Below are 20,705 nucleotides of genomic sequence, written 5' to 3'. Positions count from 1 at the left end.
TGCAATGCTTACTCCTGAATTAATTTATCATATTTGGATAATCTCTTTTATTTAGTTTGACAATAGAACTAAGGTAGAAAGAAATCAACTATAAATATGAGTGGAAATCAATGACATATAAAATAAACGGAGAAAAACAACAAAACCAAAAGCTAGCCCTTTGAAAAGTTCAATAAAATATATAAACATCTTTTAGCCTAATAAGGTACAAAAGAGGGAAGACACAAATTGCCAATATCAGTAATAAGAGAGGGGACATCACTAAGGATCCTATAAACCAAAGGTCAGCGAGCTTTTTCTGTAAAGATTCAGGGAGCATGTTTGGCTTTGTGGGTCACACATGATCTGTGAAGCAACTACTTAACTCTATTGCAGTGGTAAAGGAGCCATAAAAATTATGTATTTGTATTTCAAAAACAGGCTGCAAGATGAATTTGGCTTGTGGCTGTAGTTTGCCACCCCATACTATAAACATTAAAAGGATAATAATGGAATATTTTGAAACACTTTATATGAAGACAATCAATACCTTAGATGAAATGGACACATTCTTTAAAAGACTAAAATTATTGGGGCCAGGCATGGTGGCTCATGCCTGTAATTCCAGCACTTTGGGAGGCTGAGGCAGGGGGATCACCTGTGGTTGGAAGTTAGAGATCAGCCTGGGCAACATGGTGAAACCTCGCCTCTACTAAAAATACAAAAATTAGCCAGGTGTGGTGGTGCGTGCCTGTAATCCCAGCAACTCAGGAGGCTGAGGCACCAAGAATCTCTTGAACCTGGGAGGCAGAGGTTGCAGTGAGCTGAGATTGCATCACTGAACTCCAACCTGGGTGACAGAGTAAGACTGTCTCAAAAAAAGAAAAAAAAAAAGACTCAAATTGTCAAAACCAATGCAAGAAAAATTAGAAAGTTCAAATAGCTCTATATTAGGGTTTCTCAACTTCAGCACTGTTGATATTTGGGTTGGATAATTGTTGTGGGGGAGGCTGTCCTGAGTATTGTAGGGTACTGAGCAGTATCCCTGGCCTCTACCAGCTAGATGCCAGAATGACCACCCAGTTGTAACAACCCCAAATGTCTCCAGATGTTACCAAATGTCCCCTAAGGGAGGATAAAATCACCACTGCCCTATATCAATTAAAGAAATTGAGCCAGGCATGGTGGCTCATACCTGTAATCCCAGTACTTTGGGAGGCTGGGGTGGGCGGATCACCTGAAGTCAGGAGTTCGAGACCAGCCTGACCAACATGGAGAAACCTTGTCTCTACTCAAAATATAAAATTAGCCGGACATGGTGGCACATGCCTGTAATCCCAGCTACTCGGGAGGCTGAGGCAGGAGAATTGCTTGAACCCGGGAGGCGGAGGCTGTGATGAGCCAAGATGCGTCATTGCACTCCAGCCTGGGCAACAAGAATGAAACTCCATCTCAAAAAAAAAAAAAAAAAAGAAATTGAGAAGTTGGCTAATGGGTACAAAAATACGGTTAGATAGAAGGAATAAATTCTAGTATTTGATAGTAAAGTAGGGAAATTATAATTATAAATAATTTAGTGTATATTTTAAAATATTTAGAAGAATTATAATGATCCCAACACAAAGATAAATGTTTGTGTCTGAGGTGATGGATATCCCAATCTCTTCATAACTGATCATTATACATCGTATACGTGTATCAGAATATCACATGTACTCCCAAAATATGTACAATTATTATATATCAATAAAAATCACCAGCCTCACCAACATGGTGAAACCCCATCTCTACTGAAAATACAAAAGAAAAAAAAAATTAGCCAGGTACGGTGGCGGGTGCCTGTAATCCTAGCTACTCAGGAAGCTGAGGCAGGAGAATTGCTTGAACCTGGGAGGTGGACGTTGCAGTGAGCCGAGATCATGACATTGCACTCCAGCCTGGGCAACAAGAATGAAACTCCATCTCAAAAAAAGAAAAAAAAAAAGAAAAAAGAAAAAGAAAAAAGAAAGAAAACAGAAGTGAAGGGACATTTCCCAAATTCTTTTTTTTTTTTTTTTTGAGACGGAGTCTTACTCTGTTGCCCAGGCTGGAGTGCAGCAGCATGATCTCAGCTCACTGCAAGCTCTGCCTGCCGGGTTCATGCCATTCTCCTGCCTCAGCCTCCCAAGTAGCTGGGACTACAGGACTACAGGTGCCCGCCACCCAAATTCATTTCATGAGGCCAGCATTACCATGATATCAGAATCAAACAAAGACTTTATAAGAAGAAAAAGCTGCAGGCCAATACGACTCATTAACTCAGACCCAAGAATACCAACAATATTTAAAAAGAATACTGTATCATCGGCTGGGCTGGGCACAGTGGCTCACACCTGTAATCCCAGCACTTTGGGAGGCCGAGGTGGGTGGATCACCTGAGGTCAGGAGTTCAACACCAGCCTGGCCAACATGGCGAAACCCCGTCTCTACTAAAAATATAAAAATTAGCCGAGTATGGTGGCATGTACCTGTAGTCTCAGCTACTCAGGAGGCTGAGGCAGAAGAATCGCTTGAACCTGGGAGGCGTGGGTTGCAGTGAGCTAAGATTGTGCCACTGCACTGCAGCCTGGGTGACAGGGCAAGACTCTGTTTAAAAGAAAAAAAAAAATACTGTATTTGTATCATGAATTAATGTGTTTTTTAAAGAATACAAAGTTGGTTCATATTGAAAAGTCAGCCAATATGATTCATCATAGTAATGGAATAAAGAGGTAAAACTGGCTGGGCACAGGGGCTCAGACCTAATTACAGCACTTTAGGAGGTGGACAGATCACCTGAGGTCAGGAGTTCGAGACCAGCCTGGCCAACACGGTGAAACCCCATCTCTACTAAAAATACAAAAATTAGCCGGGCGTGGTGGTGCATGCCTGTGATACCAGCTGCTCGTGATACCAGCTGCTCAGGAGGCTGAGGCAGAAGAATTGCTTGAACCTAAGAGGCAGAGGTTGCAGTGAGCCGAGATGGCACCACTGCACTCCAGACTGGTGACAGAGCGAAACTCTGCCAAAAAAAAAAAAAAAAAAAAAAAAAAAAAAGGGAGTAAAACTGTATGATCATCTTAATAGAACAACAACAACAACAAAAAACTTAAGGAAAATCAACAACTATCATGATTTTTTTAAATCTCAGCAAACTAGGAATAGAAGGAAACTTTCTAAACCTAAGAAAGGACATCTATACACATGCAGGTGCACGCACACACAAAACTACAGCTAATATCATATATAATGGTGAAGTACTGAATGCTTTCTTCTTAAGAATGGGAACAAGGCAAGGATGTCTACCATCACCACTTACATTCAACTGTGTACTGGAAGTCCTAGCCAGTGGAATAAAGCAAAGAAAAAAAAAGGTAAATAGATGGAAAAGAAAGAAGTTAAAGTGTCTTTATTTACAAAAGACATGACCATATGCTTAGAAAACCTGAATAGATTTCCAAAAAGTTACCAAAAGTAATAATTGAGTTTAGGAAGGTCTCAGGATACAAGGTCAACAGAAAAAATCAATTATATTTTAATATAATAGAATTTTTCTTTTTTTTTTCTTTTGAGACAGAGTCTCACTCTGTTGCCCAGTCTAGAGTGCAGTGGCATGATCTCAGCTCACTGCAACCTCTGCCTCCTGGGTTCAAGTTATTCTCCTGCCTCAGCCTCCCAAGTAGCTGGGATTACAGGCATGAGCCACCATGCACAACTCATTTTTGTATTTTTAGTAGAGACTGGGTTTCACCACTTTGGCCTGGCTGGTCTCGAACTCCTGACCTCAGGTGATCCACCCGCCTCGGCCTCCCAAGTGCTAGGATTACAGGCATGAGCCACAGCGACACAGCCAGCCTTTTTCTTGAAAAATGAACAAAGTGAGCCTGTCACTTCAAGGAAAATGACTGACAGTATTTGTTGCCAATAAGAAAATTCCAAAATTCCACATTCAAATGCCAAATAAGAAAGAGCTTTCAGCTGGGAGCAGTGGCTCACTTTGTCAGAGACGTGTGAACCAGAGCAACTCTTTTTTTTTTTTGGAGACGGAGTCTCACTTTGTCGCCAGGCTGGAGTGCAGTGGCACGATCTCGGCTCACTGCAACCACCGCCTCCTGGATTCAAGGGATTCTTGTGCCTCAGTCATCCCAGTAGCTGGGATTACAGGCATGTGCCACCACATCCAGCTAATTTTTTTTTTTTTTTTTTTTGAGACAGAGTCTCACTCTGTCGCCGAGGCTGGAGTGCAATGGTTCGATCTCGGTTCACTGCAACCTCCGCCTCCTGGGTTCAAGCGATTCTCTTTTGCCTCAGCCTCCTGAGTAGCTGAAATTACAGGTGCATGCCACCTAATTTTTGTATTTTTAGTAGAGACGCGGTTTCACCATGTTGGTCAGGCTGCTCTCAATCTCCTGACCTCATGATCCACCCACCTCGGCCTCCCAAAGTGTTGGGATTACAGGTGTGAGCCACCGCGCCCAGCAGAACAACTCCATCTTAAATAGCAGTTGGGTAAAATGAGGCTGTGTAGCAGGTTGAGCCGCAGACAAAACTCCTCAGACACTGAGTTAAAGCAGGAAGGGGTTTATTCGGCCGGGGGCATCGGCAAGACTTCTCCCTCAAGAGCCAAGCTCCCCGAGTAAGCAATTCCTGTCCCTTTCAAGGGCTCACAACTCTAAGGGGGTGCGCGTGAGAGGGTTGTGATTGATGGAGCAAGCAGGGGGTACGTGACTGGGGGCTGAATGCACCGGTAATTAGATTGGAACAAAACAAGATAGGGATTTTCACAGTGCATTTCTATACAATGTCTGTAATCTATAGATAACATAACCGATTAAGTCAGGGGTCGATCTTTAACGATCAGGTCCAGGGTGTGGCACCGGGCTTTCTGCCTGTGGATTTCATTTCTGCCTTTTAGTTTTTACTTCTTTCTTTGGAGGCAAAAATTGGGCATAAGACGATATGAGGGGTGGTTTCCTCCCTTATTCCCCTATTTTGAGACTCTCACTCATTTTATTAGTGGGTGTTCTCACTTTCATTTTCACTACCCATGTCTTCTTGCAAGACAGATTGATAGTGATTCATATAGTACACTTGTGCTGAAGCATTTTGGTGAACTAAGGTAGCGATGAAGCTTTTTATCATTTGAAGAAGTACAGGTAGCAAACAAGGGAGTAGTAAGCAGGTTCCTATTACTATTATAACTCCTATTATAAGAGTTTTAAATCCTCCTAGCGCTGGGAACCATTTTCTAAACATGGCCCTAGGATCAAATCTGTGCCACACTTGCATGGGCATATGTGCCAGTTTTGTCATATCTCTAACCATGTCTTCAACTACTTGCCCTTGATTATCTATGTGTAAGGTTAAATTTCCTACAGCTCTCTCCTTCCACTGCTAGCAAGTAGTCGAGAGCTAATCTATTTTGATAGATAGCATTTCTCATCTGAGTTTCTTGCCGGGCCAGAATAGATAAGTCAAGGCTCTGCCGGTTTTATTAGTGATTATTTTTCTTTTTTTTTTTTTTTTTTTTTTTTTGAGACGGAGTCTCGCTCTGTCCTCAGGCTGGAGTTCAGTGGCAAGATCTCAGCTCACTGCAAGTTCCGGCTCCTGGTTTCACGCCATTCTCCTGCCTCAGCCTCCCGAGTAGCTGGGACTACAGGCGCCCACCACCACGCCCGGCTAATTTTTTTGTATTTTTAATAGAGACGGGGTTTCACTGTGTTTGCCAGGATGGTCTCGATCTCCTGACCTCATGATCCACCCGCCTTGGCCTCCCAAAGTGCTGGGATTATAGGCGTGAGCCACCGTGCCTGGCTAGTGATTATTATTATTATTATTTTTTTTTTTTTGAGACAGAGTCTCACGCTGTTGCCCAGGCTGGAGTGCAGTGGTGCGATCTAGGCTCACTGCAAGCTCCGCCTCCTGGGTTCACGCCATTCTCCTGCCTCAGCCTCCTGAGTAGCTAGGACTACAGGCGCCCGCCACCACGCCCGGCTAATTTTTTGTATTTTTAGTAGAGACGGGGTTTCACTGTGGTCTCGATCTCCTGACCTTGTGATCCGCCCACCTCGGCCTCCCAAAGTGCTGGGATTCCAGGCTTGAGCCACCGCGCCCGGCCGTGATTATTTTTAAGACAGCTTGTAACCGTATGATTCGATTGATCATGTAAATGGGGGTCCAGTATCCCCACGAGCCGTCCTGTGCCTAAGTAGCAGGCTTATAATATTGTATGATTCTCTCAGGGGACCATTTATCATTTTTTCATTTTCTTATAGCTATGCTTCTCTTTTCGCGGGAAGCATAGACAAGGAAGCGCAGGAGTTCGCCTGTTTTTATGGGCCGTAGGAAGAAAGATGGTTTAATAGTGCCGATAACACAACTACCTGCCCACTGGTCAGGTAATTTGGTGTAAGCTCTATGCCCACATATAATCCAGTGGGGGCTGTCCAGTCCTGGTGGGACTCCGGGTGGGTCCACATGGTTTGCAACTTTGGGAATTTACTAAATGGATTTCTCTCTGTGTGATCTGAACTCCACCAAGTGACTGTTTTTGTGGTACCTTTATACAGTTTCTGTCTCAGACAACTAAGTCGTCCTATGGGGTGAGTGAATTCTTTTCCTTCTCTAGCTATGCAATATTGTCCAATAATTGAGGTTTTTAGTACCTAGAAATTATCAGGGTGATTCTTTTGAGCTGGGAATTCATCAGGAACTGGGTCTGTAGGTACTAATTCTCGGGCTTCCTATGGCCATTGATCTCCTATTACAGTTCCTCCACATAACATGAAGTGACATTGAGAGACTGTGCTACATGCTCGGCTAATTGCAAAAACAAATTTCTTGTTTTTCCTGGAATTTGTGGTACTGGCACATTTAGTTCATCATAGAAAGTTTGAAACACTGGCTCAGGAGAGCGTTTGTAAACTTCTCTTCGAACCAAGATACTTACTCCAGGATCCAGTTCGGCCCCATCGATTCCTAAGGTCACACGCTCCTCTTTTTTCCAGTGAGGATCAAGGGGATTGGTTATTACTAGCTCTAAGGGTTACATTGTCCCTTAGTACAGGAAGGGCCATTTGTTCCTTTCTGAAGGTGGACTGGATCCTTTTTTTTTGCTTTTTTTTAATCCAAGTGGCCTAAATGACACAAGACCAGTATTTACATTTATTTCCACACACTCCTAATTTATGACAAATGTACTTATTTTCTGCCATATAGCTTCTTTTCTAATTAAGATAATCACACCTTATTCCTAACTTATTATTATTAATGACAGCACAGGCATCAAATTTTAAGGTGACTTGTTTGGGCACCCCTTTTTCTTCTGTTTTGGCTAACACTTTACTCGTATCGTTTATGAGCCCCCTCCAGTCCTCAGTCCTTAATCTTATTTTAAAAACTGTGGTCATGGGGGGCTCAGATGGGTCATAACACACATCAGGTTGGTCATTTCCTGGGCTACATACCTCATATAGAATAACATTATACAAACAAGTTCTTTTTAGAGTTCCAGTACACTTATAATAACCATAAAATAATAGGACCGTAGCAACCTTTTGTCCTACCTCAGTGACTTGATGTATACACTGGGAAAAGTCCTCAGTCTGAGGAAGGTCAGTTGAAGTCCTTACTGTACAAGTTCAAATTTTAAGGAAAATGAGTCCTGCGATGAGTTTCCTCATGCTTCAGCTGTGCGTGGACCAGTCAGCTTCCGGGTGTCACAGGAGCAGGGCTTGTCGTCTTCTTCAGAGTCACTTTGCAGGGGTTGGAGAAGCTGCTCCCGTCCACGTACCACTCACAGTCTACTGATGTTCAAGGACGGTCTCAGAGGTTGGGCCTGCTAGAATAAACTGAGTCCAACACCTCTACACAGTTATGTTCAACTGGGCTCTCGGATACTGGGAGCAAGGTGGTGGGGTTTAGGGTGTTGCAAACTTCAATGGTTATGTGGGGATTTTCACATAGCAAGCTTTGGTACTTGGTTAATCTAGCATTTGTTAACCAATGATATCCTTTGGTATTTATTAAAGTTACCACAGCACGGGGGCCTTTATATTCAGGTTTTGCCTAAGGGTTAGTTTATCTGCTTCTTGTGCTAACAGGGCCTTTGCTGCTAGGGCCGTTAGACCTGGGGGCCAGCCTTTGGAAACCTTGTCTCGTTGTTTTGAGAGCTAGGCCACTGGCCTTGGCCAGGGCCCCACAGTCTGGGTTAAAACTCCAATTGCCATTTTTTCTTTTTCTGACACGTACAGTGTAAAGAGTTTTGTCAGGTCAGGTAGCCTCAGGGCTGGGTCCGACATGAGTTTTTCTTTTTAACTCATGAAAAGCTCGTTGCTGTTGGTTGTAACAGATGTAGTTTATCTAATCTACATTTTTATTAACTGTCATCTACTGAAATATTGACTCAAATCCTGCAGCTATTTGATTTCAAGCTTTAAATTGATCTAGCATTCCTTGTGGGACTCCAATTGCATCTAAATAGACATGAGAGTCGAAAGACCCATAAGGGGCTTCTCTCGCTTTATGATGTCTTATTTTTTTTCCTTCTGGTTGATGAAATGCCAGGGTGAAAGGGATAGCCAATTGGGCTTAAGTACAAGTGCCACTCCAGTTATTCAGCAGAGTGTCCAGTAAAGGTCCACCACAATACCACCACGCATTGCTCAGGGATGAACAAGGGCTGACTGATTGATAAGCTCTTGAAAATTCGTAAGGAATGTTAAGTTTCCTTCCTGCTGTGACAGACATGAAGTGAACTTAGTGTTGGGAGATGGAAGCTGGATGGCCCTCGGGGGCTGAACCGCAGGGTGCTGGACTTAGGGATATAGCAGAGAGAGAGTTTGGCATGACTTATTACTCCAGGCTGTAGAATCCTGGAAAAGAGCTACCATGCAGCCTATGCCTGGTCAACTGCAGGACCACCTTAGTGGAAGGGGGACAATCTGGACCTCTGGCCTGCCATGTGCACAAGCATAACAATTGCTTTTGTTTAACGTGCAGATGGAATATTTGATCCAATTTATCCAGGCATTTCCATCTTGGTATCCTGTCTTAATTGCTAAAGTTTGTTTTAGGTCTTTAACTTCTATGATCCTCTAGTAAAATGAATGTATGGTTTTAGGAAAATTACAAAAACTGGTTGGGGCAGTCCATCCTTGCTCTTTAGTGGTCCACAGAATGTGGGACCAACTATGGCATGAAAGCTCTACATCAGGGGGCAAGACTCCTGGTTAGCACTGGGGTCTTTATCGAGATGTCCCTGGATTAAATGGTCCTAGTTTACTAATGTCTAGTCTGAGGAGAGTCAGGAGAGACAGAGGTACTTTTCTGAAGTAGAAAGCTGTCTTTGACTTGGCAAGTCCTCAAAGGGTATAACAAGGCAAGCATTAAATGCAATAGTTTGAGGCAAAATTGACTTGGTTATATTAATAACTAGATGGTCAGCAATAGAACGAGGAAAGAAGAAAGAGTAATAGAATAGATGAAAAGAGTTAAATTTTTCTTAGCTTTAGTTTGGTAGGGTTTTACCCTGGGACTACGGCCCACGACTCTGGAGGGGGTGGTGCTTTCTTGACTCAGGTGTGATGAGTCCATCCTTTTTTGCTGTACAAACAGCAGTTTTGGTGGTTAGCAGCACAAGGTAGGGTCCTTTTCAGGCTGGCTCGAGTTTTTCTTCTTTCCACCTTTTGATGAGAACATGATCTTCAGGCTGGTGCTGGTTTACTGGAAATTCTAGGGGTGGCACGTGTGCTAAAAGACTTTTTTTATTTTTTTATTTTTTTTTTTTTTGAGAAAGTGGAAGATAAACCAAGTATATAATTTTTAAGAAATTGACCTTTTGTTTTAAATGTGGGGACCTTGGCAGTGGACTTTATAGTCCTTAGTGCCTTTTTACTGATAAATTTCCTTTAGCTCCTATTTTTTATTGGTTTTTAAACCAAAGAAAGCCAAATACCATTTTACATTTAACAATGCTTCTCGTATGATTTTTATACCAGATAAGCTAAATGTTATCTTTATATTAGCGTGTTATTAATGTTAAACCTAATTTTAATAAAACCTTGTAGACATATTTATTTAATTTTTAATGTTTGACCATAAGGTAAGATTTCATAGACTCTTTTTAACCTTTTATAATTTTTGCTAAAGAGCAGGTTGGTGCTTTAAGAAAAACTTGTTATGCTTTTACTTTAATGTCCAGTTCACAGAAAAACTGGATGATACTTCTTTAACTTTAGCTAATATGTTTACACACAGAATGTTCTTTACAATTAATGTTTTAAAACTTGCTTAAACCTTCAAAACAATAATTTTTAAAAACTTTTTAATGTAGGTAAAAATGTACATTCTTATGCTTCCTTATAATCCTTTTACCACAGATATATTTTGCTTTTCTTATACACCTTGCACATAAACTGTTTTTTTTTTTTTCAATAGTTTTACATTCAGGAGGCCTAGTTACTTTTAAATTATACATTTTTTTTGTATAAATTCCTTTTTTAACACTTTTTTTATAACCTTTTTTTTCTGTCACAACTTTTACAGGCAATTTTTCCACATACCTTAACTTTCTGACTTATTACACACACTTCTTTCTTTAAACAACCAGTTAATTTATTTCAGGGCAAGAATTTACCATATAACCCTCTTTTTATATAAATTCCGCCCCCCCTTCTCCCCCCTTTTTTTCCGAAGATGATAACCATTCTTTTCCAAAGCAAACCTTTTTTTATGTTTGTGGACTAGACTGTCTAAGGCCATAAGAATAGAAGTTACTATAATACATGTTACACTGTTAACTTTTAGCAAACTTTACTTTTGTTGAAAACCTTGTAAGTTTGGGATTTTAATTATCCTTTGCTATTAATAAGACCTTGTTTTGTCCAAATTAGAATTGGTATGATGGCTTTTAAAGGAATAGGGTACACTTTTTTTTTTTTTAACTACTTATATACTCTCTTTCTCTCTTTGACTTTGTCTCTCTCTCTTTGACTTTCTTTTTGCCTCTGTCTTTTCCTCTCTCTCTCTGCCTCTGTCTTTCTCTCTCTCTCTCTCCTTGACTCCCTCTTTGTCTCTTCCTCTCCGTCTCTTCCTCTCTCTCTCTTTGCCTCTTTTCCTCTCTGTCTCTTTCCTTTCTCTCTCTCTGCTGGTCTTTCCTTGCCTCTGCCAGCTGCTTATGCTGCTGTTCTCTCAACTACTGTGTGTTGGGAGCGGGGGTCTAAAACCAACTATAACCAAGTGTCTATGTACAGGAACTGGTCTGGGTTCCCTGGCTTACATGTTACCTTGTGCTACACCTTTGAAACAAGGGACCTGCCCAGGCTTCTTTCTAATGGCCAAGCTACCTCTAATGCTGGCCAGTCTATCTTACACAAAGTTTTAAGTTTTCCTGGTGTCATAGTACTCCATAGTCTCCCTTAAATCCTTTTTTTGAAATTTTTCAACATAGTTCCTAGTGGGATGGGCTTACTTTGTGCCTCACCCATGTTTCCTCTAGACAAAACACCATGCTTACACCACATGCACACCACAAAACGAAGAACGGGTAAAAAGGGCACACACACACACTTTTGTAGTTTACACCAAACCAAGATCAAAACCAAAATCAGAGTATCCAGAAATCCAAGCCAGGTCAAAACCAAAGTACCAAGCAATCCAAGTCAAGTCAAAAACAAAAACCAAAGTGCTGGTACAGGCACACTGTGGGTGATCAGGCCACGCTTCCACTCAAATGGAGTAGGCAAGTTCCCAAGACCAATCCTGTCAAGCAATTCAAACCAAGTCAAAACCAAAGTGCTGATAAAGGCACGCCGTGGGTGATCAGGCCACGCTTCCACTCAAATGGAGTGGGCAAGTTCCCAAGACCGGTCCTGTCAAGCAATTCAAACCAAATCAAAACCCAAACCAAAACCAAAGTGCCGATAAAGGCACACCATGGGGGATCAGGCCACGCTTCCACTCAAATGGAGTGGGCAAGTTTCAAAGACTAGTCTTACCAAGTTTTAGATGTCCAGACTCCAAGTGCTCGTTCATTCCCAGTGTTCAGCCACTGCGTTGATCCTCCACGGGGGCCTGCCACACACTGCTCTGGTGAGGCGTCCCACCGGGGCAAATGCCTACCCAGCAGCGCTTTCAGGATCCGCGTCACTTGGGCTGGTCCGAGTCCCCGGCAGGGATGATCCACAGGGCAGGCTTAAGCCGCCTAAGGAGCTGCCTCAACCATCCACCATTCACCTCGCCCCCCGGTTAGGGAACACAGAAATGTAGCAGGACGAGCCGCAGACAAAACTCCTCAGACACCGAGTTAAAGAAGGAAGGGGTTTATTTGGCCAGGGGCATCGGCAAGACTTCACTCTCAAGAGCCGAGCCCCCCGAGTGAGCAATTCCTCTCCCTTTTAAGGGCTCACAACTCTAAGGGGGTGCATGTGAGAGTGTTGTGATTGATGGAGCAAGCAGGGAGTACTTGACTGGGGGCTGCATGCACCGGTAATTAGATTGGAACAAAACAAGATAGGGATTTTCATAGTGCATTTCTATACAATGACTATAATCTATAGATAACATAACCGATTAGGTCAGGGTTAGATCTCTAACTACCAGGACCAGGGTGCGGCGCCCGGCTGTCTGCCTGTGGCTTTCATTTCTGCCTTTTAGTTTTTACTTCTTTCTTTGGAGGCAGAAATTGGGCATAAGATGATATGAGGGGTGGTCTCCTCCCTTAGCTGAAACCCATTGGGCTGCACTCCCAGACGGTTAAGACATTCTAAGCCACAGTTTGAGACAGGTCAGCACAAAATACAGCTCATAAAGACCTTGCTGATACCGGTTGCAGTAAGAGTCCGCCAAAACCCACCAAAACCAAAATGGCTACGAGAGTAACCTCTGGTCATCCTCATGGCTGCACTCCCACCAGCGCCACGACAGTTTATATGGCAAGGTTAGGAAGTTACCCTATGTGGTCTAAAAAAAGGAGGCAGTCAGGCATGGTGGCTCACATCTGTAATCCCAGCACTTTGGTGAGGCCCAGGCGGGTAGATCACGAGGTCAGGAGATCGAGACCCTCCTGGCTAACAGGGTGAAACCCTGTCTCTACCAAAAATACAAAAAATTAGCTGGGCGAGGTGGCGGGCGCCTGTAGTCCCAGCTACTGGGAGGCTAAGGTAGGAGAATGGCGTGAACCGGGGAGGCGGAGCTTGCAGTGAGCCGAGATCACATCAAGTCACTGCACTCCAGCCTAGGCATCAGAGCGAGACTTCCTCTTAAAAAGAGGAGGTGTGAATAACCCCTTGTTTAGGGTACCATCAAGAAATAACCATAAAAATGGGGCAACCAGCAGCCCTTTGGGGCTGCTCTATCTATGGAACATCCATTCTTTCATTCTTTTACTTTAATAAACTTGCTCTCACTTTGCATTGCGTACTCGCCCTGAATTCTTTCTTGTGAGAGATCCAAGAACCCTCTCTCTGGTAACAATGTCTGTAATCCCAGCCAATCTCCCTGCCTTTTGATCTCCCTCTCTCACTCCTACCCACCCTGATAATTGGCTGTTGAATGATCATTTAAAAACACAGTTTCTGATCATGTCCCTCCTCTCCACTGGATTCAGTGATGTCAAATGTTGTGGGGCCTAACGCTTCCAGAATTTGAGAAGGCATAGTTAAAATAAAAAAAAATACAAAACTTGGCCGGGCACTGTGGCTTACGCCTGTAATCCCAGCACTTTGGGAGGCCAAGGCAGGTGGATCACTTGAGGACAGGAGTTCGGGACCAGCCTGGCCAACATGGTGAAACTCCATCTCTACTAAAAATACAAAAATTAGCGGGTGTGGTGGTGCACACCTGTAATCCCAGCTCCTTGGGAGGCTGAAGCAGGAGAATCGCTTGAACCGAGGAGGCAAGGGTTGCAGAGAGCTGTGATCGTGCCACTGCACTCCAGCCTGGGCGACAGAGGGAGACTCTGTCTCAAGAAAAAAATAATAATAATACAAATTAGGTATAGTTCCTTGAAAGGGGGCGTGCAAATGATAGGTCCTGAAACTTAAGCTTCATTCGTTTCACTGCAAATCTTCTGCCTACAAGTCTGATCTCATTTTCCTCTACCTAAGGATCTTCCTCCATGCAATTTCGGTCTAGGAGGCCCTTCCCTTCCCTTTTCGCCTAGCTAACTCTTTCGGTACTCAACCACCAGCTCCTAATCCTCCCTGATCCCCTAAGTGGGCTAGGGGCTTCTTTGGAGTCCCTCGCACTGCTCCAAGCATCCAGGAAGAGTCATCATTCCGGGTGCCAGGTTGCTCTTTTTCCAGCAGCCTTCAGGGGATCCCTGGCGGGGCGGAGTCTCTAGAGGCGCGCGGAGTCCTGGGAGAACGTCGGAAGTATTTCCTTCCCCTTTTTTCGCTAGTGTCCCGCCGGGTGGCGCTCACCACCACCCCGGAACACGCGAGTCTCCCGCTGCGGTTCCGGTCGGAATTACCCAGTGGCGCACGCGGACATGGCTGCGCTGACACTGAGGGGTGTCCGGGAGCTGCTGAAGCGTGTGGACTTCGCGACGGTCCCGCGGAGACATCGACATAAGAAAAAATGGGTAAGGTCCAGCTGGGGGCGCAGGAGGGAAAAGTGAGGGTGGAAAGTTCTCCAGTCCTTCCATTTCCCGGCCCTCTAGAACGCCTACGCGTCTTTCCCAAGTACTTATCTGAGCATCCGGAGGCACCTCCCTCTCACGTCTGTTCCGTCACCGCCTCTATCCTCACTCTTTCTGTCCCGAGCGTTTGTTTCTTCCACTTGTTACGTCTGCAGTCTCCTGACTCCGCCCCTCTAAGTTGCGTCATCACCTTCGCCTTCATTCTTTTAGTGATGTCACGGTCTCTTGTTCCTCAGCTGTGTGCACATACCTTTCTGTCCCCCACTACCCCTTTTACTTCCCTCCCTCCCCTCCCCTTTTCCCTTGCCCATTCTTCCCCCACATGACTTCTCCTCCTTTCCTCATTGATTTTCCAGCCCGTTCGCCCTCACCCCTCGGAAAATACCATAGCGACCTTCCCTGCACTCCTGGGTCTCCGCCGCCTTGCAGGAAAGGATTCAGCCCCTTCCTCAACCTCGAACTGCCTCTGGCGACCGGGAAAGGTTACAGCGACGACCCTGCCCGTACTGCCGGCCCAAACCCTGGCAAAAGGTGCAACGAATCCTCTCATCCTCTGGAATCTCCCTGCTTCTCCAGAGACCCTTTTTCTTGCCTCCCTGGAAGCCCTGGAATTTCTTCTATGACTGGCACGCCCCCCTACCCACCCCAGCCGATGCCCTCGCGGCCTCCACCATCTCTTCCACCCGCACAACCTTCCTTGCAGTCAGGGAGATGTTCTTTTGAGTCCTCTTCCCCACTCCCGGAAAGGACCTACTGCCGCGAGCCCTGGCACTCGGGTTCCCCACTCTCCAGCCCTTATTTTGAGCAGTTCAGCATTCCGGGGTCATCCCCTCTCTGTCAGCGGACCCCTTACTGCAGCTGGATGAGTCCCTCGAGAATGCGGCGTGCCTGTGTTCAAGGCGCATACTTTGACCAGCGCACTAATCTCTGTTACTCCAGCAGATGCCCTTCAGCTTTTGGAACCAGCCCGGCAACCTCCTTTCCCCTTGCTCATCAGTCCCCGGGAACGAGCCCAGTGACCTCCCCTCAGCTCACTCATGTACCCTTGGAAACTGGACCCATGATTTCACCTCCTCCTACACATAGGACCCCGGGAACTTGCCTCACGATTTCACCTCCTCTTGCTCGCCGGCCAGTGGAAACTAGTCCTATGGACTCCTCAACCCCTTCTCACAGAGTTTTGGAAACTGGGCTGATGATCTCTCTGCCCTCTCACTGGTCCTCAGGGAGAAGTTATAATGACCCCCTTCTCTCCCCAGCACCTTCCCCACCTACTGGCAGCTTTTACTGTGGCAGCCTTAGGCCTCTAGACTCTTGTGAACCCAAACCACAGCTTGACCTGCCCCTTAAGAAAAATTGTTGTGGCTCCCCACTCTCTTCTCAGGCAGGTAGGCCTGGCTTTCCCAGGTCACTTCAGGACGGCTCTTATCATTACTCCCATCTTTCTTCAGAGGCCTACATGCCTACCCCTGGAAGTCCTTGCTATGCCATCCGCCTGCACCCCAGGAGTACTGATTCTGCTTGGTCACCCCAGTCCCAGGCTCCCAGGAAGGCTTGCTTTGAGTCCGTTCTCTCCTGGGAGCCAAGTGGGAACTCTTACCTCATCCTAACTCCGGGCACCACAAATGGTCCCCCTTGTTCCCAGGAACCATCTCGTCCCCATGGTCCTCATTCTGTCCTTTCCTTCCCTTCACCCCTGGGCAACCAGTTTATATCTCCACCCCAGTCACTTCCCCGCAGAAGCTATAATGAACCCCCTCTTCCCACCCCAGTTTCCCCCCAACCGGAGTCCCCTAAGTCCCCAGAGTTAAGACAGTCACATACTCCCCACAAATGTCTCTCCCTAGTCAATACTCCCCAGCACACCCCTTCTAGCCAGCCCAAGCCCACTAAGGCCCGCACCTCTCCCCCACCTCCCTCCTGCCTCTCTGGTCCTTCTTGTATGGAGCCATACATCACAACTCCTTCAAATTCCAGCCCCAAAGAACTTCCCCCAGGGACTGCCTTACCGACTGTGGTCCGTAGAACCCTCAAAACGGTTATCCCCACTTCTCTTCCCCTCAGCCTTCCTTGTGATCCTGTCTCGCCCAATAGTTATGCTCAGAGCAGCCCCCATGGGCCCTCCATAGGGCCCCCCTGCAATACCCATATATACTCTGTGGTTCCCTCTACCCCCCATCCCTGCCCACTGTCTGGCTCCCTCAATCATTCGAAAGGCCCCCCTCCCATTGTGCCTCGGTGTGACACCTATAGCACTCCTAGGGGCCCACCCCAACCTCGTCGTCAGCCTGTGATGCCTCCTTGTTCTACCCACATCTATTCTTTTATCCCTTTGAGAACACCCTTTGATCCTCGAAGTTTACCTATTGTCCCCCGAGTCCGGGCCTACCCTGATACTGTCCCCTGTGGCCTCCATATCTACCCTGTGGCCTCTCAAGGCCCTTGCAAAGAGCCCCTGCAGATTCCCTACAGCTGCCCTTTGCCTTCATCCAAGGATTCCAGCTGTAACACCAATCCCAGCTGTAGTTCGACTATTATTAGGGAATGCCAGAGTAGTGACAGTGAGAGCAGGAGTTCCCACCAAAGCCAAAGCCGGAGCCAAAGCAAGTCCTCGTGATGACAGAAGTCAGAGCCGGAGCAAGAGCCATCATTTGAGCAGAAGTCCAAGCCAGAAAAGGAGTCCCTATCCTAGCAGAAGCTGGGGCCGGAGCAGTAGTCCTCAACAAAACACAAGTCACGGCCAGAGTGAGAGTCCCCAGCTTAGCATAAATGAGCGCCAGGGTGAGAGTCCTCAAATTAGCAGAGGTCAGGGCAAGAGCAAGATTCTATGATGGCAAAAGTTGGAACCGGAGCAAGAGTCCCCAACATGGCAAAGGTCAAGGCCAGAGCAAGAGTCCCAGCAGGGGCAAAAGTCACAGTCAGAGTGAGAGTCCTCACCATAACAAGAAATGAAGGCCAGAGCAAAAGTTCTGACCAGACCAAAAATCTAGGCCAGAGCAAGGCATAGATAGTAACAAGATTGCCAGCTATAACAAGCATCCCAGCTGCAGCAACTAGGACCAACTTGTGGACTCCTCATCTGAAGTCTTCATTTCTCTTTTACTCTGCCTCCTCGCTCTTGTCCTCTTGTCTCCTGTTACCCCCATAGCAGTCATTCTACAAGTCCCTGTTTTGGTTCACACCTCAGGATTCTGTGTGCCCTCCTTATCCTACCTTTCTGGGGTCTGGGAACTCTCCCAACATGACCCTCAACCCTCTAATTCTAAGCATTATGGTGCTGGTCACTGCATGACGCTAGGTAAGTTACCCGCATCTCTTCATCACATTGAAACGTTACTAATTTTTTTTTGTATCTTACTGAGCTATCAGTTGTAGTGCTCACATAAGCTAGAAGACATGAAAGTGCTTTCTAATAGGACTGTTCAGAAGAAAAGGGCCTTTTGCTTTTAAGTTCAAAGCTTCCCAGAGCCTCCATAGTTTCTCCTAATCTTCTGCAGGCTTTCCTCAAGAGTCCTCTCCTGAGCTCCCATTCTTCTAAGTTCCTCTTACTCCAAGGTCCCCCTCCTTGATGACCCCCGCACAGTACCATGAGAGTTACATCTTTATTGGACAACCCTGAGATGGGAAGGCCCACCCTCTGCTACTGTTCCCTCTCACACTTCTCTGGCAGGAAGGCAGGATGCAAAAGCAGGAGTGGGCACTAGCTGGATCCAAGTTGCCCCTAGACTCTGAGGTGGGGTCAGGTAGTAGGGGGTAGAGGCAAGACTGGGAAAACCAATAAGCCTGTCCTCTCTCTTTTAGGCTGCCACAGAGCCCAAATTCCCTGCCGTTCGACTGGCTTTGCAGTATTTTGACATGACTTACAGTGTGCAGTTTGGAGATCTTTGGCCATCAATCCGTGTCAGTCTCCTCTCAGAGCAGAAGTATGGTGCACTGGTCAATAACTTTGCTGCCTGGGATCATGTAAGTGCTAAGCTGGAGCAGCTGAGCGCCAAGGACTTTGTGAATGAAGCCATCTCCCACTGGGAACTGCAGTCTGAGGGTGGCCAATCTGCAGCCCCATCCCCTGCCTCCTGGGCCTGCAGTCCGAACCTTCGATGCTTCACTTTTGCCAGAGGGGATGTCAGTCGCTTCCCTCCTGCCAGGTAGGATCTGGAGCCGTGACAAGCAGTCCTGAGTGCCTGCTGGAAGTAGATATGATGAGACTCAGCGTCTACTCTCTGTAATAAGGACCATAATATTGCTAATATTTATGGCATGTTTATACAGACTAGGCATTTTTTGAGGTGCCATGTATATGTTATCTCTTTTTGTTCTGTCAACAGCCTTATGAAGTAGTTATTATTGCTCCTCTTTTACATTTGGGGAAACTGAGGTACACAGAAGTTAAGATTCTTACTTGCTTTAGGTCCCTCAGATGGTAAGTGATGTGGCTAATATTTAAACCCAGAACCTGCACTTTGAACCCACTCTGCTCTGTGCCTCTGGCAGAAAACAGCCACCTTTTACATGAGCACTCACTGGGCTCTCTCAAGTTGAAATGTGTGTTATTCACAGCAGTCTTCTCATTTTGCCCTCACAGCCACCCATCAAAGTGAATAGGAAAAGTAACTTCATGGTAGCAAAGAGGTAGTGGGACTTTCCTAGGAAATAGGGCTGGCATAGGGGCACAAACTTGGTATTAGACTGGGAAAAAGAAAGAACTTCCAGTTTCTTGATTCAGTCCTCATGTATATGAAGTTGCATGAGAAAAGACTGCAGAATCAAATGCTGAATTCTGCTTTAACAATTAAGGAGAGCTCAATGTTAGTTGTAGGGTATGGGAATCGATACCCTACAACTTTTTGAAAGACTTTATCGGACTTTCAAAAAGACTGATTTATTTTTTGAAAAGAATAAATTTTGAAAGACTGATTTATTTATTTAAAAATATTGACTGGGCGCGGTGGCTCACGCCTCTAATCCTAGCACTTTGGGAGGCTGAGGCGGGCGGATTGCCTGAGCTCAGGAGTTTGAGACCAGCCTGGGCAACATGGTGAAACCCTGTCTCTACTAAAATACAAAAAAATTAGCTGGGTGGCTGGGCACGGTGGCTCATGCCTGTAATCCCAGAACTTTGGGAGGCCGAGGCAGGCGGATCACAAGGTCAGAAGATCAAAACCATCCTGGCTAACACGGTGAAACCCCGTCTCTACTAAAAATACAAAAAATTAGCCGGGCGTGGCAGCATGCGCCTGTAGTCCCAGCTACTCGGGAGGCTGAGGCAGGAGAACGGCGTGAACCCGGGAGGTGGAGCTTGCAGTGAGCTGAGATCATGCCACTGCACTCCAGCCTGGGTGACAGAGCGAGATTCTGTCTCAAAAAAAAAAAAAAAAAAAAAATTAGCTGGGTGTGGTGGTGTGCACCTGTAGTCCCAGCTACTTGGGAGGCTGAGGCAGGAGAATTGCTTGAACCCGGGAGGCGGAGATTATAGTGAGCTGAGATCGTGCCACTGTACTCCAGCCTGGGCGACAGAGCGAGACTGTATCTCAAAAAAAAAAAATAAAAAAAAATTTGTCTACCAAATACTAGGCATTCAAGTGCCTTGACGCACAAGCCCTCATAGAGCTTCCAGTTTAGTGAGGAAGACAGGTATTTAAAAACAGTAATTGGCCAGGCACAGTGGCTCACACCTGTAATCCCAGCACTTTGGGAGGCCAAATCGGGCAGATCGTGTGAGATTAGGAGTTCAAGACCAGCCTGGCCAAAATAGTGAAACCCCGTCTCTACTAAAAAATACAAAAAATTAGCTGGGCGTGGTAGTACATGCCTGTAATCCCAGCTACTCGGGAGGCTGAGACAGGAGAATCACTTGAATCTGGGAGGCAGAGGTTGCAGTGAGCCAACATTGCTCCACTGCACTCCAGCCTGGGCAACAGAGCGAGACTGCATCTCAAAAAAAAAAAAAAAAATTAGCCAGGCATGGTGGCGGGCACCTGTAATCCCAGCTACTCGGGAGGCTGAGGCAGGAGAATCACTTGAAACTGGGAGGCAGAGGTTGCAGTGTGCCGAGATCGTGCCACTGCACTCC

General features: G+C 45.9%; 1 protein-coding gene and 1 long non-coding RNA gene across 13 annotated transcripts in view; one reads left to right on the top strand and one right to left on the bottom strand.

Moving 5' to 3' along the window:
• Window positions 1-12,301: 12,301 nt before the first annotated feature.
• On the bottom strand, window positions 12,302-14,742 carry LOC144333663 (uncharacterized). The gene is made up of 2 exons (XR_013402575.1): window positions 14,244-14,742; window positions 12,302-13,593 (listed from the first exon to the last, which is right to left on the bottom strand). It is a non-coding gene; the product is annotated as an uncharacterized LOC144333663 (long non-coding RNA).
• The window catches only part of NSUN4 (NOP2/Sun RNA methyltransferase 4), a 47,744-nt gene continuing 41,501 nt past the window's right edge, over window positions 14,463-20,705 (top strand). For 8 of the 12 annotated variants that reach the window (XR_013402488.1, XM_077958666.1, XM_077958649.1 and 5 more), the window contains exons 1-2: window positions 14,463-14,578; window positions 18,437-18,780. Coding sequence is in view for 10 of the 12 variants with exons in the window: in XM_077958666.1 (XP_077814792.1) it covers window positions 14,486-14,578; window positions 18,437-18,780 (437 nt within the window). In the remaining 2 variants the exon portion in view is untranslated. Of the gene's footprint in view, window positions 14,579-14,991; window positions 17,934-18,436; window positions 18,781-20,705 lie in introns of those variants that run through there. The other 4 variants (XR_013402436.1, XM_077958667.1, XM_015138753.3 and 1 more) reach the window with 4 other exon arrangements.

The sequence above is a fragment of the Macaca mulatta genome, chromosome 1 (assembly GCF_049350105.2).
Source record: "Macaca mulatta isolate MMU2019108-1 chromosome 1, T2T-MMU8v2.0, whole genome shotgun sequence".
NCBI lineage: Eukaryota > Metazoa > Chordata > Mammalia > Primates > Cercopithecidae > Macaca > Macaca mulatta.
The sequence above is the reverse complement of the archived record's forward strand: the minus strand, read 5'-3'. Positions and strand labels throughout refer to the sequence as shown.